The 18,202-nt window shown below is 46.3% G+C and overlaps 1 protein-coding gene across 8 annotated transcripts in view; it reads left to right on the top strand.

Annotated features, from left to right (window-relative positions):
• CHFR (checkpoint with forkhead and ring finger domains) overlaps positions 1 to 18,202 on the top strand; it is an 893,929-nt gene that overhangs the window by 447,961 nt on the left and 427,766 nt on the right. For all 8 annotated transcript variants that reach the window (XM_069620002.1, XM_069620000.1, XM_069619998.1 and 5 more), the window contains one exon: positions 6,775 to 6,937. In XM_069620002.1, coding sequence (XP_069476103.1) covers positions 6,775 to 6,937 — 163 coding nt within the window. The remainder of the gene's footprint in view (positions 1 to 6,774; positions 6,938 to 18,202) is intronic.

The following is an 18,202-nucleotide window of genomic DNA, read 5'->3' as shown; positions in this document are numbered from 1 at the left end:
AACGAGACGGCGGACGCTCTGAGCAGGCAGAGCTCGATCTCTCACGAGTGGGAGCTGGCTCAGGAGATTCTCCTGGAGATCTTCGCCCTTTGGGGGACCCCTCAAGTGGATCTCTTTGCCTCCAGTGTCAACCGGAAGTGCGAAAGGTTTTGCTCACGGGAATTTCCTCCAAAAGGAGCCTTAGGAGACGCGTTTGTGGTGGAATGGTCATTCCCACTGCTGTACGTGTTTCCTCCAGTCCCCGTCATCCCGCAAGTGCTGCGGAGGTTACGGAGGTTCGGTTCCCGGATGATCCTCATTGCTCCGGCGTGGGCCCGGAGGACGTGGTACCCGGACCTTCTAGACTTGTCCATCTGCCCTCCACGTCGTCTTCCCTACCGAGACGATCTGCTCTCACGGGACGGGGGTCAGGTTCTCCATCCAGAAGTCAGATCCCTCAATCTTCACGCTTGGCTTCTGAAAGGTTGAGGTATAGGGATTGGGACCTCCCTGAAGACGTGATGGAGGTGTTGCTCTCGGCCAGGCGGCCGGCAACAAAGTCTCTGTACCGTTGCCGTTGGAGAAAGTTCTGCGACTGGTGCAGAGTTCAGAATGTGGATCCTTTTGAATGTGACATTCCCATGGTTCTGTCTTTTTTGCTTTCTTTGGCCCACAGGGACTTGCAAGTGGGGACCATTAAAGGTTACCTGGCGGCGCTGTCCATCTTTAAGCGCTCGTCTGAAGAGTGTTCCTATTTTAAGATTCCTTTAATTTCGCAGTTTTTGAAAGGGCTCACTAATGTGTTCCCTCCGTCACCTTTTTTGGTGCTAGGTTGGGATTTGAACCTTGTTCTTAAGTTTCTTATGGGTGCTCCGTTTGAGCCTTTACATTCTTGCCCTTTGAGGCTGTTAACTCTGAAAACTGTGTTTTTGGTTGCAGTTACTTCCGCTCGCAGAGTGAGTGAGTTACAGGCACTTTCAGTTAAGCCACCCTTCACTGTGTTTCAGAAGGACAGGGTTGTCCTTAGAGTTCGTCCTTCTTTTCTTCCGAAGGTGGTTTCAGACTTTCATTTGAGCCAGGAGGTTGTTCTTCCGGCGTTCTATCCTCCTCCACATCCTGGTAAGGAAGAGGAGAGGCTCCATAGGCTTGATCCTCGGAGAGCGTTGAGCTTTTATATCTCACGCATGTCCCGTGTCAGAGTGGACGATCAACTTTTCATTGGTTACACTGGAAAGTGTTTGGGACAAGCTGTGACGAAACAGACTTTGTCTCGTTGGAGTATTTTAGCTATCTCAGAGTGTTACCGCTTGGCGAGTAAGGACCCTCCGGCTGACTTGCGGGCCCATTCTACTAGAGGAGTGGCTGCGTCTACTGCCCTGCAGAGGGGAGTTCCTATTCGTCACATCTGTGATGCAGCCACCTGGGCTTCAGTACATACTTTTGTATGTCACTATTCCCTTGATTCCATCAGAGGGCAAGATCTGGCCTTTGGCAAGGCAGTTCTCTATTCCGCAATTTGATTGGGCATGCTAAATTTGTATTCTAAATTCTTTCCCACCTCCTTGCTTAGTACTGCTTTGGGAGTCTGTCATAGATATGGAATACGTCGGAGGACCCAATCCCCTCGAAGAACAAGTTACTTTCTTACCTGGTAACGTTCTTTCGATGGGATGGTCCGATGACGTATTCCATATTGCTCCCTCCCTGCCTTCCCCGCTGCAGAATTTCTTTTGCGATTGCAGCTTGCGTTCCGCAAGGCCTTGTGTGTCTGACTGGCAGAAAACTGGTGGCACACGTTCTGGGGAAAAAACTATAACTGAGGCTATGGGCGTCGTGCGTCCTGCTTATCACATCGGGTGACGTCGGCCGTCGGAGGAGGTCCTCGGGGACGGCGCATCGACGTCATCTACGCAGGACGCAGACGCCAAAGATTTTCCGAAGCAGCACAGCTGTGGACATTACCTGTCATAGATATGGAGTACGTCGTCGGACCATCCCATCGAAAGAATGTTACCAGGTAAGAAAGTAACTTGTTCTTCTGTACGCAGTCCCTCTTTTGCCTCTACTGCTGCGAGTCATCAATCAACTCACAGTGCCGATGCAGGAAAATACTTATCGCCCTGGTGTGGCCGAGCTAGATTTGGTACCTGGACCTTCTCAGCCTGTCAGCGTCTCCTCCGGTCCAGCTCCTGGTGGTAGCAGATCTACTCACCAGAGAAGGAGGCGTAATCCTGCATCATGACCCAGGATCGCTAAATCTGAGGGCTTGGACCCTGCAGCCCTAGAGTTTGGAGGATACGAGTTGCCAGCAGACTGCAATGAGGTCCTTGCCAAGGCCAGAGTGTCGTCGACTCTTAAGTGCTACGGTCACTAGTGGAAGTGTTTTGGTACGTGGTGCCGGTCGCAGACGATCACTCCTTTGATGGTCACAGCTCTGCAGATACTTCTATACTTGTTGTCCTTGGCTAAGGCAGGACTGGCGCACACCGATATCAAGGAGCATCTGGTGGCTATCTCCCACTACACTAGGTCACCAGGAAGATCTTCTTTTAGGTCCTACAGTCTCGTCAAGGAGTTCTTCAAAGGACTGTTTCGAACTTTCCCACCGGCTCTTCTTGGTCATACTGCCACTTTACATGCTTTCTAAATCTGAAGGTGGCTGCCAGAGGAGGAGTTTAGGGAGAGGACTGTCATTGGCTGGGGACAGTATGACCCAGAGTACGTTGATTTAGAGGAGAAATACAGTTTTTAAGTCAAAGTGAAACTGTGTTTTCTTTTGCCGTGGATTCCCAGCCTGATGACGGGGAATATTCATGAACATGTGAATCCATGCCAAACCCATGCTGGAGAACAATAGTCAAAGGTAAGTAAGTTGTTCCTTACACCCCAAAAACCTATCCGGGGAAGGGATTGGTTAGTGAGGTGAGCTTTATATCTATTCTATAGGCTATTAGTACAATCATTGGTCAAACCATATCTGGTGGCTCCTCCTAAGACTACCTCCAAAAGTATTGAATACAAAGTTACAGGTTAGTGGAAGGTGGTTGGCCACTGATACATAGTTTAGCTTAGCGTGGAAGGTGGTTGGTGGAGCTTCTCCGCTTTGGAGCTTTTGCACAGTTACCAGGCCAAGTGCAACTACCAAGGTAGTGGAAACGACACTGAAGGTGCTGCATGTTAAGAAGTTCCAATCTGGCAGGCCTTGAGACAGAGCAGTTGGTTTTGAATCTGTTTTACTTTTGTATTTTTTGTTCTTCATTTCCGATGGGAACAGTCTTCTCTATCTGGCTCAAATGAATAGCCTCTGTCTTGAAGGTGCGGATCACGTATGTAGGGACCGCAAAATGGATCTCTTTTGCCTGCAATTATGAGGAATTTTGACTTGTGTTCCGCGCAGGTTCTCTATCTCTTCTGTTAGATGCAAACTTTACTTCTCTGCGTCCTTGGCTGGCTGTGCTCGGTAGCTGTGCTGGAAGCCTGTTCAGCATGTTCCAGCTGGATCAGCCTGTCGGCTTTCTCTTTGTCTTGAGTTCTCAAAGCTTCTCCCATCCATTCCAATGTACCTATGGCTTCCATCTTATTTATGTGGACGTCCCTGTTAGTTGAGTTTAAGCATCAGCAACCAGTTCATATGAATTTGTATGCCTCTTGCGGTTTCCGCGTAGCAAAAGGTATACATGTGTCGGTCCTCTAGCAATGTGAGACATAAGCATATTGTTAGTATCTACCAGCCAAATAGCTACACGTCTGCATAGCTTTGTGCAGGGATGCATATGTGCTTCATGTCTAACAAATCTCTCATGGTGCTAGTCGTGACGTCATTAGTGTTCTCCGAAGTTGCAGTCAGTCAACTTGTTCGATTGATGAAAGCTGTATTTCTTCAATACTGTCATCTGGATATGGTCTGAACGGTTGTCCGAGTAGAGCTTTTCGCAACTGTGATACATCGATGTTGGAGGGGAGGGTCCCATGAGCGATGTACATCTCTTGTTTCTTTGTCGCTGTGCTGAGAGCGGGATCGGTGCAACTAGGGCCACGTTTAGGTCTCCCTTTTCAGTGGGGTGTGCTGATCTCACTAAAAAAAGTACAGGTAGGATAGAACATATCGCTCTGCCTTGGTAACAACCAAGGGAAAATAAAGAAACGTAACAGTGGAAGCTCTAGGAGCTTCCACCAACACTGCACAGAAAGTCCTGTGTGTGCTACTTCAGTAAAATGTAGATGCCAGATAAGATGGAGGAAAGTTTGACTCCAAAACAACATACCAAAAAGCGGTAAAAAAAAAGGGTTCCCAAGATCAGAGTAAAAGAGTGATCGGGTGTGGAAAAATGTTCCCACTCACTCTGGAGAATCAGACAAGAATCCAAGGGTCCAGCAAAAAATGCTGGGGAATCACAGGTGGAGAGTATTTCACTCACAAAGGAAAGTCTACTCTAGCAATAGTTTACTGACTTTGTAGTATCTTGTCATGTAATTGCACTTCTGTTAATAAATGAGTATATATTTACTCACCACAATCCATTGCTTGACAACCACTGTGTATGCTAACTGTTCTTAACACCAGTACGCTGATGTTAACAAGCTCAATCCCATTACCAGTGAGAGTTTAATTTGGCTGTGGAAACCCTTGCAGGTCCACGAAGTTGACTTATGTGAGAAACAAGAAGGATTTGCTAATCCCAGCCCATCATTCTCTTGTGGCTAGGGCAAGGCCATCGCCTTTGGAACCAGTCACTGAGGGTAGACCAGTGCGGGAGGATCACCTGGGTGAGGCGTCTTCTGGGAGTAGGATGTCTGATGCTGAGACGTGGTATGCCTCTCTTCCCAGTAACATCTGTACCCCAGGTAGGATATATGGAAACTTTACCCCCGCACCCTTTTTCTGCACAAACGCTTTCACACAGACAGCCCGCTCTGGGAGAAAACGGACTCGAACCCGAGCCGTGTAGTGAACATGTCCCACTACTGTGGTCCGGCAAGGTCTGGCAATTACTAACAATTATCACTCCTGACTGAGCTTAAACTTTGCCACATGGATAAAAAGCGGAACACAAGAAAACACTGAGCGAGGCAAAGCACACGAAGGTACAGCAGTTTCGAATCGGCAGCTGAATGAGAGGAGAAAGACGGCAAGGAGGGTTTGTAAGAAGGGAAGCACCCTTGACCTTTTAGGCAAGACACTGTTAGGCTTTCTGCCTTGAAGTATTCTTGAAAGTAAGGCCGGGAAACCAGACTGAAGAATCCTGCATTGTGTGGCAGAGATGCCGAGGGCCCTCCCGCGTGACTGACCAAGGCGGGGTGAGCAGCCTCTGTGGTATAGTCCTAGGCTCCACGAACAAAGAAGCAACAGAGAAATCAACACAGCCGGTGAGTTGGGGAGACCGATGCAAGACCGGTCTGTGTTGAAGTCAAGGTTGCAAGCTGCAGCATTGTATGACGAGTGCTGGAACGTACATTGTTACACGCTTGTGATGAAAGACACAAGTAAAGCTAAACTGCTGATGAATGTTTGGAATTGAGGAGGACAGATACAATACCATTGACAGAGTGGTCCAGCACCATGAATGTTCTCAATCGAAAGTCTCTGTAAGGTATCCCGCCAAGAGAACCAAAAGTAGAAGATTGATGAGAACTTTTGTGTGAAGTGAATCGTAGTGGTCCTGTGACGGTTTAAGCAAAACCATTGCACCTTTGAAAGTCTTTGATTCTGATAACAAGGGATCTAACCCCGAACAAGGGGGATCTGTGGTCCGAGCCCAAACGAGGAACACCAATTGTGAACATTGTGGAAAAGGGGACTGAGCCCGAACGAGGGGGGACCCGTGGTCCGAGCCTGAACGAATGAGACCAGTTTTGAATTGTGAATATTAAAACCCTGGCAAAGGAAAGGAACTTTTGTGTTTTGTTTTTTACATCGGGCCCTCTGCAATAAGAGGCTGTCATTGCGAGAGAGAGACTTTGGCAGAAGGCCCTGCTGCCTATATTTTGAACTGTTACCTCGTGGCCAAGAAGCCAGAGTGTGTGCGAAGCTCGCACGTGCCGTCTTGCCCCGTGCTGAAAACGTGGGGAAGGAAAACCAACTTCTCAAGCATCCTGACATATTCTTTCTTGCACACTTTCCTTTTGCATACATTGGTATCCCACACCATTTGTCTTTAGAAGTAAGGATTGGCAATAGGTATATTAGTATAAGCCCTTTTTATTTTGACAGAGACTGCACTAGGACTGTTATTTATTATTTGATGGTAGTAGCTTGCTCTCCCAACCTTAGATTTAGGTTTAGATAGGCGTTCAACCAATCTATTTGAAGTTAAATAAACACCCTTGAACTACGATCACTTGTCTGTCTTCACTGTTTGATACCATGCCTTCCTTACACTTCCCAGAATCCAACACTAGTAGATCTGAAAAACCATCCTAAGAGTTATTGATGCATGCAGCATCATGATAGGAGCTGCCACCCAAACGAAGAGTCCCACCTGATTCTTAAATGTTGATTCCATATTTAAAAACAAACATGAGCCCTTCTCTGCCCTTAAAAACAAATTAGTACTACTGAAATGCATCACTTATGGTCATTGGACACTTCCAAAGGGCCTGAAATGACCTGAATCCAGTTCATCATGTGGCGTACACAAATATACTGTGAATAACAATCAAGCATTTTTTCTTCACCAGGGGAAGTGTATGACATTGTCACAGTAGGTGGAAGCTGGCTTTGCTGAAATATTTTGTCCTCGTTTGGAAGACCCCAATCCCCCGTTCAAACCAAAATGTGTTTTGTCTCAATTTTAGACAAGGGCCGTAGTGAAGAGGATGTGCGTAGCATGGATGCCAGAAACAAGATCACACAAGACATGCTACAGCCCAAGGTGCGGCGGTCCTTCTCAGATGAAGAAGGCAGCTCGGAGGATCTACTGGATTTGTCTGATGTGGATAGCGAATCCTCAGATATAAGGTAAACTCAGAGGAAAAACTGGCCCCAGCTTTGAATAAAATAAAATGATTTGTATTTTGTTAATTTATTGCTTATAGTGCAAACCTAGGTCAAGGGCAGCATAGCATTTTTCAATCGAAGGTTACCAGCATTTGATTTACAATAGCACCAGTAGAGTGGGATTTGTATGCGTCCTGCAGGTAGTGTTGAAAGATCCACGTTTTTAGTGTTCTGTGGAACTGGAGGATGGTGGGGGCATTTCAAAGCTCTGCCAGGATCAAGTTTCGGATGGTCAGGGCATGGCAGGAAAAGGGCTGCTTGCAAGTCTTCTCTTTGTGGGCTCCATTGCTAGGGAGAATTCTCAGAAGTGCGCTAATTCCCTTCTACCTTAGAGACCCCCATCTCTTTTTGCTGGACTTTGGGACTTTTAATTTTTATCCTGGGAAGAGTGAGACATTTTTCCCACTCTCATGTTTTTTCTTTTATATGAACACCATTTCTTTTGGTTTTGGAGTTTGACAAACTCCATAGACATCTTCATACACATTGGCACAGAGCACCTTCGGTGCATTGGTACAGGGAAGTCTTTTAGATTTCCCAAAAGATCTGAATAATGTCTCTTGGTGAAACTACTGTTTCCAAGAGCAGTGAAGTGAAATTGACTTCACTTACCTTTTTGTAACTTTAGAGACCCAGCACACACTATCTTGCATAGAGTGTTGGAGTATCCACTTTACCTAGTTTCTCATGAACATTTTTATGTTACCCTTTCTACAAAATAATGGCTGGTGGCAGTTTACTTTTTCCTACCATTGTGTGTTTTTACCGTGGGCTGCGATTGCAGCTGCAGTATAGCACCCGTGGATGCCCATTTTGTCAAAGTGGCCCGGTCTTTTTTTCGCCATTTCTTGTTGGAAAGATCCTTCTTGAGATTGACTCTATGCGTCAAACCAAGTTTGGTCCTGTTGTTCGTTTTGTCTTTGGCGGGTTTCACTGGTGAAGCCTGCCTTTGGCTCCAGCGTGTCTGGCAGGGCAGGAAGCGAGGGAGGTGCCCGCAACTCCCTGTGCTTAGTTTCCTTGGTTACAGGAATGCACCTAAAGCTGATTGGCCGGCTGGCTGTCCTTCGAGGACAGCCACCCTGCAGTGTGAGTGACAGCTAGGCTGCAAATGAATGGGAGAAACCTGCATAAAAGTCAAAGTCTTTTAGACAGAAGGCACAGTTGACCACTGGACGAAGGAATCCGAAGAAGAACTTGGAAGAGACGCTTGCTGCAACTCCTGGACTGTTGTTTTGCTCGGTGAAGCCCTGCTGCAGTGCTGAAGCTCTGAATTCGCCTCAACGTCCTCCCTCTTGTCCCCACGACCGAGGCCCAAGAACAACAGGCTCTGCAGGACTACAGCAGTAACAGAAGCCAGCTGAACCCTTTTCTTCAGACTCAAGGTACTAACGTTACTTACCTCTTGTTGTGTCTAGCTTGCTTGCTCTCATTGGAGGCTTGCATTGGCTGCCCTTTCCAGAGTTGCTTGCAGCTTTGATTTTCCCAAGCCTCCCAGCTTGTGGCCCAACATTGATTCTTTTTACAACAAAATTCTAACATTGTGCAAGACGTTTCTGCTATCTTCAAGAAGTGCCTCAGCTTCCATAGACTTTGCTCAATTGACATTGGCTGTCCTGGCTCCCTGAAGACTCTTCTTACACTCTGACCTTTGTGTTTATCTGTGTCAAGTTTGTCTTCCTCTTCCTGCGTATCACTCGATTCAATCGCCCCCTCCTCCTCACCTGTGTCTTTGGAAAACGTATCCTGTAGCCGTCCCTTCTTTTTCCCCACTCTTCGTTTTTTCCTGAAGAGGAATGGCCTCCCTCGGGAAGAAGCCACTCTGCCTCCTTATTAGATAAGGTGGACAAAGGACCTCCTCCGGAGAGCGCCTGCGAGAGGAAAAAGCCAAAAGGCCAAAAAAAAAAACTCTCGTAGTCCGTGTGGATCAGTATCCTTGGGCTGATGGTTCACTGCAGTATGGTATCCTTGTAACCGGATGTGGCAAGAGTGGCAATGAAGATTGGCAGAATCCAGCAGAGGAAACAAAAGGTCAGTAGTAGAATCTCTACTACCACAGTATGGCTCACTTCCCTGTCCTTTCTGGAAGTCACTCGTCAAGCAGGGACATCCATAAGTATAGTAGGTAGCATTCCGGCATGAAGATATAGAGAAAAGCTGATAACGGAAACAACAGCGGAAGCAGGATGGGTTCCATGGCTCCGGACAGATGGGGGAGGTAAGAGAGCAGGGCGGAGGAAGAGAAAATTCCCCGAAGAGTAAGAAAAGAGTAGGTGAGAGCCCAGCGTGAGACAGAAACAGAGATGGGTGGATGAAAAATAGGCAGAGAATAGAGACCGGAGGGGACGGAACTAGACCCAAAGAAGGACCGGAGGAGGCGGGAAGAAAGACTGGATAAGACCCAGGAAAGCAAACCAAGGGAAGAGAAACTAAGGCTCGGGAGCTGAAAAAGCACAATAGAAGGCACAGTACTAGCGCATAAACCTGGCAGCGAAAGCAGTAGGGTTGCAACGCGCAGGGCCGAGTAGTAGAAACAAAGAAATTAGACAGAAAAGACTAGAGCGGTGCTACAGTATCAGAAAGAGGGTAATGGCACAATTTAATGGCGGCGAAGCTGCCAAGTATTCCATAGCCTCCAGGAAGGCAAGCGAGCAAGGCGCATGACAATCTGTCCCTCAGAGAGTCATACATAAATTACTTGTATAGCTGGGAAATGGTTAACCTATATTTCATTGGGGGATTGTAAAGTGCTTTACCTGCTTGGAGAAACTTGTTAACTTTTGTTTCCTTCCCTAACCTATTCCTTTTTCCACAACCTCAGTGTTAGGACAGTTTTTCTCAAGTGCTACCCAACTTCATCAAAACCATTCAACTGAGACAGTACAAGACTCCACTCTTAGTATGAGGCTGTACCACCTGAATTCCTTGGTAGCGTAGACTGAGCAGTCAGGCTTATTTTAGGAGGGAGAGAGGGCTGTAGAATCGGTACAAATGAAATTGTAATACCAATGGTCCAAAGAAACACTATGTATGTAAAAAATAAATGATTTATTTAAATATAGGTAGGCCCAGATAAGTGTAGGGGTAAATAAGTACTAACACATTATATGAAATCACAATTATAAAAACACAACACTGTACATGAAGGTACACAGACCAAAGTATAAACCTTATTTGGAATACCTAACAGTAGTTCTAGGGAAGTCAAACCTTTTCATACACTTTCAGTATAGGACACACCTTTTTTTGGAGAGTAAAAACCAATAGTTTCTTTCACAATTATATTTAGTAATGCAATGGTAGTAGACCCTACCAGTTCTACAGTGACTCTCAGTACAAATCACATAATCAGGCAACTGGGCAATATACGTTTTGTGACTAGTGGAACACTTATTCCAGGTACAGTAAGAACCTATAACTACTTTTGTGATAACACACAGTTATACTAGGCGAGTAAAACCTAAGGATGTAATATTCAATTACAGGTGCTTTTGAGATACGTGAAACACAGATTGAGATAAGCCGTAACTCTTGTATTGGAGGATAGGTCTATAGTGTTAGGCAGAAACCTGTGCAGTTCCCTCTGGGACCACTGAAAAAGATTTAAGACTACAGGTGTTTGGCAGTAAACGCACTTGGTAGCAGTCTGTACCACACAGATTCATTTGGTAGCTGTGGCTGAGCAGTCAGAGTTAGGCAGTATACTGTGTGTTTTACTAGATGTGGTTTTAAATAAATAATTATATCTCTTTTACACCAAGCTCTGGTCAGTGGTTACTTGTTCTACTGTGTTCTTTTGACCTATTGTGAATACTCTGTATACTGCCTAACTCTTCTTGAGGGAAGTCTGACTATAATACGGGTGTTTGAAAGGTATGAAGCTTATAACATTGATGCAGCAAGAAAGACCTCGGTCCATTGCAAAATACCATGTGCCTTGACGACTTAATGAAAGGGCTTGATTGAGCCCCAGCTAATGCTAGCCGATTGCTGCTAGTGTACAAAGGAAGGCGGAAAAGCATTACTAAGAGTACTTGCGTGTAAATTAGTGAAACGCGTTTAAAGTGGCACAACCGAAAAAGCAAATGCATGATTGTATACGAACGTATTGCTTCTATGCTCCCGAGTACGCGATCCAACCTGATGCTACCTCACGTGTTATCATCTATTGCCTTATGAATTACCAATATGCATCCGACTAATGTTATGTAGTATATGTGTCACTGCCAAACTTTTACAGTTATGTATGAGAAGCGAACGAATGTATAAACCATAGAAACTTGTAATCACCTTAATGCTACTAACTTTATTAATTGTTCCTTCGTATGATAAATTGTACAACCCAGACACAGAGAATCGCGTAAAGCCACAAGGCAATCTCCCGCCAGGGCCCGCCAGGGCTTGCTGGTGCACGAGCAACACAACCTCACCTTCCCTTCTTCTGCTGGACCCGCTTCAAGAATTCACCTCCCCCATGTCCGAGCCTGCCATAGTTGGCCAAATCAATTATTTACAACCTGGTCCTAAACCCCACTGCCTCAAGGGGCCAGAGGTGTACCCTCGCTGATCCAGTAGTACTCCGGTTCACCCCAAATTAATGAGCCTTGGAGATAGGTATTCAACCCTGTACTAAGATATCATAAAGTAATTCCTCATCACATCTAACAGAACAGAATGACAAAGCAGCTCACCTTGTGTCCTCACACCAGACTCCCAGGCTTATGACACCCAGTCAACAGGTCAAAAGTAACAGTGCACTGATGTATTGGTGAAGCTCCACATTACATGTTGTTTCTCCGGTCTCCTCTTATTTCGTAGAGTAACATATTGTAGGATTTACTAATCTGGTGATACCAAGAGTCGGAGGACACCCATACAATTACCCTGCAGGAATAATCTGGTGAAACCAACACATTACTTTGGGTAGAAGCACAACCTAATCACATGTGAGTACAATACCTTCACATCTACTTTCTATTAGAATGGCAAAGCAGTTTCTAAGGAAATAAAGATGTTAACCATATTTTTAAGAATAGTGCATCTCACATCCAAGGTAAGTAACTGTTCACTCTTAAAGTTAGTTACCAACCAGCTCTTGTACAAGTAAGTAGCTTTTAAACACTTATGTTCTTTTCTAGGCAGAAGCCCAATTATTGGAGCATGAGTGTTCTCAGTGGCAGAAGGGGAGGATCATTAGGAATTAGTGTCCGACTGGCAGTGTCAGGATAGGTTCTTAAGTAGCAAAAGGCAGAGTTCCTTTGGAAGACTGGCAAACAGGTGAGTACATTACTTCTGAGTTAGAAGAGGGGTCCAGGGGCTTCTCAGAAGACACCGTAGCAGGATTCTAGCAGTAGGACTGGGAGCACTGGATGAGCGGCCTCCCCATCACATAAAATACCCCACAGCTATACATAAATCCTAACAGACTTAAGGTAAGTACATACCCAATCCAACACAGTACCTCAGCATTGAAGATTTTGCAGCAGGAGGACTTCAGGGTCTGCAGCCAAATACCCAGTCAGTGGATTCCTTGTTGTGGTGACTGAAACAAGACCTCAGAAGGGACTTTGCAGTGGGATAGGTGACAAAGGATCTAGGCAAGGTTTTCCTTGTGGCTGAATGTGGTTCTGCAGATGTGGCGCCTTTTCAAGGAGCACAGAAAAAAACACAACATTGCGATTGAATTCTTGTTGCTACAAAGGTCCAGCACTCTGTTGAGGGGACTTTTTGGACTCGATTCGTGTCTCTGGAGATCCACCAGGATGCCCACGAGGTTTCAGTGAGATTTAGAATTCGGAAGACAGTGCACCGCACAGTGGCTCGATGTCCCAGGGTATTTCGGTATTGCAGCAACGCAAGGTCACAGCAACGTGTGGGATGGCTCAAAATGCAGGTCTTCTTGAGTCTAGTGGGTCTCGCCAGACTGTGGGTCTGGGTTTTCGTTTCTGCATTTGCCAGGTCGATTGGAAGGAAGGGCTACAGCAGGCTCCGATTACATAGCAGGCTCTCCGGTCGCTGGAAATGGGTTCACCTGCTTTTCCTTCATCATCCTCTTTGGTTTCGGTTCCAGTGGTCGACTTGCCTTCAGCATCCAGCTTCCAGGTTCGCAGTATTTAACAGGAACTACAGCACATCTTCTGCATTTTTTCCCTTCATTTTACAAGAAGGGGCGGTCTGATTGTCCAATCAGGACATGAGCCCCCCACTAGGATTTGTCCCCATTCAGGCAAGGAGGAAGACAAAGAGTTGTGGATTTTTGGGCGCCTTCCTCTCTTTCTGCCCTCTGACAGACTGGAGCCTGGGTGGGGAGTCCAGGGGACTCCCGCTGAAGATGAGAATCAAACGAAGGAATTTCCTCCCCTGGTGGTCAGGGGAAGGAACAAGAAAGAACAATTAACACTAAAATGGCGAAAAAGAAGACTGGAACCATTTTGGTCAAATGAGCACTCTTAGGTTCCTTTTTATGCAACTGTGAACACAGCCGTGGTAAAGGTACACCAAATTAATACAAGATATCACTGCCACCAGCCATTGAAGGTAAGCTTGTCCTTGTAACAGAATTGTTAAGGTTTTAGTGTGAAAGGGGATACATTGGATCAACTCAGCACTCCACATAAGGTGGCATTTGCTGGTTTCACAAAATAAAATGTGAAAGGATCCAAAGATCCTTTCTACCTTTGGGAACTGTAGTTCTCTCAGGGTTAGCAAAAGAAAGTTCAAAGGAGAGCCCCTTGGACAACCCAGCAACAACAGGCACTTATTGCCAATAAGTTGTTAAAGAGGATAACTTAAAAGGACACTATGGCGAGTCAAAAAACGACACCCATAAATAGAGTAAAAGATTCTGTGAGTGTGGAAAAAGGTTCCCACTCACAGAGGTATTAAAGAAAAATATAGTTTTACAAAGGTAGCGGGCGCCCCTCTCTCGCAAGAACAGACATGATAACCTGTTCAGTGGTTATTAACCACTTGAGAGTTCGCAGCCACTGCTTTTACTCACTGTGCCTTTCACAGATGGGAAATATCCAATTAAAGAAAAATATCCCACTAGTAAAGTAAAAAGTTCTGGGGTCGACCCAGGTCGGGAAGATTTACCAGTTCTGTGAAAATCTTACCAAACACTCAGTATTCCATTAAGTGTTAGTGATATATCAATGTTCACAGTGTCCTAGCAATTGAAGTCACCTCAGGGTGTAGGAAGTGGGTGTGTGACATCCCAAAAGGGTGTCTACTTACTTAACTGAAACTGAAGGAGTGTAGTTTTGAAGTGTATTTTATTGTTGCATATTGCACTTTCTAAAGAAGTCTTTTTGGACACCCTGATCTGCAAAGGCCATGTGTGGTGCTTCAATCCCATCACTGGTGGGGACTAACCAGTCTCGACATGTTCTAGAGGATACAGCCATCCTGAGCCTTCGGAATGGTCCTTGGTCCACCCCGTGGACTGACCAGCTCTCCAGTGGGCTATATCACTAGAACCGTCGCCGTCTCGTCTTTGCAACCAAAACTTTGGTGGGTGCCAGCTTTTGGTGCAAGTCGCCTTCCTGACGAATGTCAGCCTCCCAGCTTCAATGGATCCTGCTCTGGTCGGATTTCTACATCCACCATTGGAAGGACGGTTACCATTGTCTGTGTGCGGGGGCTGTCGCTGGAACTCAACTTCCTCTGTCCCGTGAAATGTCACGAAGAGGTCTGCACCAGTGCTTTCTGTATTTCTCCATTGCTAGGATTGCACTCTGCTCTGGGGCCTACCGGAAGTATCCTTGCAACTGCAGCTCCTGGCCACCCCTCTCCAGAACCAATGGTGGGAAAACCAACCTCCAGCAACCCGCAGTCGACCCATCAGTCCTCTGGGAAACGCAAAGCATTTGCCGCTCCCCCCTACCACTTGTCTTCCATAGGATAACATTGAGAACAAGTCTTGCGTATCCTTTAATTCCTCTGCTTTTTGGTAGTCGCACCTGAGCAGTGAAACCTGAAAGATACGTACACATTTTTACTTAACAGTATCTTGGTTGCATCTCTTCTCTTGAACACGCACCAACACAAGTACTTAACCTGCATCAGATACATTCTCCATAGTCCAGGATTGAACAGCCCTTGCCAGTTTGAATGGTGCATATACTTCCCAGTGGTGGGCTCAGGGGCGACTCCATGCCGAATCTTGGCTAAAAGGGTGACTCGTACAGACATTTTTCAGATTGCCTTTGGAGCCAGACTTGGATCTTGTCACTGGAAAGCAGCCAGCATTGCCTTCTTCAACCATCCAAGTGAAACCATGCTCTTTTGCTGATCTCCAGAAGGTGTTCATCAGTGCTTCAACCTCAGAACCAGTGGGAATAGCCAGCCTTGACCCCTGCTTGAGGAGCCTGCTCTTGGAAGTGCGCTGAAACTATCCTGTGGCATGATCAGATTCTTCCTTGGCTAACTCGCTACATCCGTCGCCATCTCTGGGTATAACGTGAAGTGCTAAAAACACAGCTTTTCTCCGAAGTCTGAAACAAGCCTTGTACCTTCTCCCTGTACCTAATATATTGTATGTCATAATCAATTGTCATAACCATTGCAATGTCCTCACTTGTAAAATCCTCTTATGTCAAAACTAATGTAAACAACCTACTACATGTCATAGCCAATGCTAATTCCTGTACCTGCACAGCTTTCAAATGTAAAACCTATTGCAAATAATACTTGTACCTGTAGCAGGGCCTCGATGCCTCCTGGCTGTTTGTGCGCTTTACCAATGAAACAAACAAATATTGGAGCCCCGGGACTCTGCAAATCTTTAGAATGTGAAATGAGAAGCTCTCCCCTGAAGTTGCAGCTCTCCAATGCGAACAGGAGCGTTGCAAGACAGGTTTCTGTGTTTCCATCACAAGGGAAGACATCCACCTTTTCTTTGGAGTGGCCATTTTTGATTGCTGCATGCATTGTGTCCTGTGGGTCCTCCGAGGTTGTTGCCAGAGTGGTGGTCCTTTCAATGGGTTGCATTCTCCCGTGTATTCCTCATCTGGTCAATTTCCCTCCTAGCTTCAGCTGCTTCAGACACTTTCAGCAGCGGGCATAGTGCAGATCGGCCTTGTCCGTTGACTGTACTTTCTCTACCGTGCCACTCCTCGATTCTGGACGTGATGTTCGTAGTAGTAAGTATATCATGTCACTGCACCCCCATACCTCAGGTCCTATTTTCAGTGAGCTGTTCGGAACACGAAATTCTCTTCATTTGACGCCAATATGTCATGCCCTAAAATCTCGGGTTTGATGCGCTGCAATCACTGCAGCTCGAACATGTTTATCGCGGACCTGGTCAGTATTGCATGTGATGATATGCATCCTTCAAACTATGATCTGCTGCCAAGTCGTTAGGCCCTAATACCACGTCTGAGAAGGAGGACAGACAATGCAACAACATAAAAGAAGTGATCCCACTCATGTCGCCTCCCACATAAGGAAGAGAAGACATTGATGTAGACGACTCGAGTTCGTCAGAGGAGCAGGGTAAGTCGTTTGCAGCTGTTGGTGCCCTGAGAGAGGAGTGGGAGGCGGTTAAGACCCAAATGCTGCAGCTTTTCGAAAAAGCTGTAGTGGTTATGACTGTGGCCTGAATGCGGCAGGCGGTCCAGGCACTAGCTGCGTCCATAGGTTCCGGAGCCAAGGTAGTCTCGTCTGTCTTCACACCCTAGAGCTCGACCTCGACAATTGTGAAGCAGCCAACAGCGTTGATGGCCCCGAGATGCCTAGTCGGGGAAGACCAGTCGACGTCGCGAGCCGACCGATCGTTCATCCCGGAGGTGAGAAGATTTTTTTCCACTCCATGAGATCGATCTTTGAGGGTGCACAGTCTCTTTTTAGAATGGGGGTGATGGGGGAAGTTGGGGGAGCTCATTTCTTCAATGACCAGGCTTGGCCTGCTGGCCTTGGCTAAAGATTGCCATGAGGCGAGCAGGCTTGATACCGCACCTGACCTCGATCTGCAGCAGGCAACCCCATACGGACACCCCTATTCCCAATAGAGGAAGACAGTGGAGATGGCAGTTCTGTGCCTGGGCCTTAGTACCCCAGCCAAGCCACTTTAGTCCTATGATCTCACGGACATCCAGTTCAAAGACCCCCAATCGGACAGAGCAATACCCTTCTATGTGGCCATATCAGATCCCATTGGAATGTTTTGGCAAAGACCATGTTCCATGCCTGTTGGGGAGAATTTTCAGAAATGTGCTAATTCCTTTCTACCTTAGAGACCCCGAACTCTTTTGCTGCACTTTAGACTCTTAATTTCTAACCTGGAGAGAGTGAGACCTTTTTCCCACTCGCTCATGTATTTTTCTGTGATTTAGACTGTGTTTCTTTTGACTTTGGAGACTGACAAACTCCATAGGCGTTATCTTTGCATTGTTACACACAGCACCTTCACTGCAGTGGCACAAAGAAGTCTCTTAGATTTCCCAAAGGTTTAAATACCTTCTCTTGGATAAACTACTGTTTCCAAGAACTTTGAAGCGAAATTGACTTTACTTACAATTTGTAACTTTCTAGACCAGCACACACTATCTTACATTAGGTTTGCTGGAGGGGTTACTTGGTATCCCCTTTGTCTACTTTCTCATGTAACATTTTTATGTTACCCATTCTACAATTAATGGCTGGTGGCAGAGGTTTACCATTTACTACCATTGTGTGTTTTTACCGCGGGCTGCAATGGCAGCTGCATCAAGACATCCATGGGTGCCCATTTTGTCAAAATGGCCCCAGTCTTCTTTTTTCGCTATTTCTTGTTGGAAATGTCTTTCTTGAGATTTACTCTGCGCGCAAAACCAGGTTTGGTCCCTTTGTTTGTTTTGTCTTTGGCAGGATTCACGAGTGAATCCCGCCTCTGGCTCCAGTATGTCTGGCAGGGGCAAGAAGTGAGGGAAGTGCCCAAAACTCCCTGTGCTTAATCCCTTTTGCTACAGGAATGCACCCAAAGGTGATTGGCCAGCTGAATGTCTGGCAAGGACAGCCACCCTGTTGTGGGATTGACAGCTAGGCTGGAATGAATGGGAGAAACCTGCTTAAAAGGCGAGGCATTTTGGCTTGGAAGGCAGAGTCGACCACTGGATGAAGGAATTTGAAGAACAACTTGGAAGAGATGCCTGCTGCAACTCCTGGACCATTGGTTTGCCCGGTGAAGCCCTGCTGCAGTGCTGAAGCTTCGAATTTGCTTTGGCTAGAGACGCCCTACAAGGACGA

The sequence above is a fragment of the Ambystoma mexicanum genome, chromosome 10, assembly GCF_040938575.1.
Source record: "Ambystoma mexicanum isolate Mex_15411 chromosome 10, UKY_AmexF1_1, whole genome shotgun sequence".
Lineage (NCBI taxonomy): Eukaryota > Metazoa > Chordata > Amphibia > Caudata > Ambystomatidae > Ambystoma > Ambystoma mexicanum.
The sequence above is the reverse complement of the archived record's forward strand: the minus strand, read 5'-3'. Positions and strand labels throughout refer to the sequence as shown.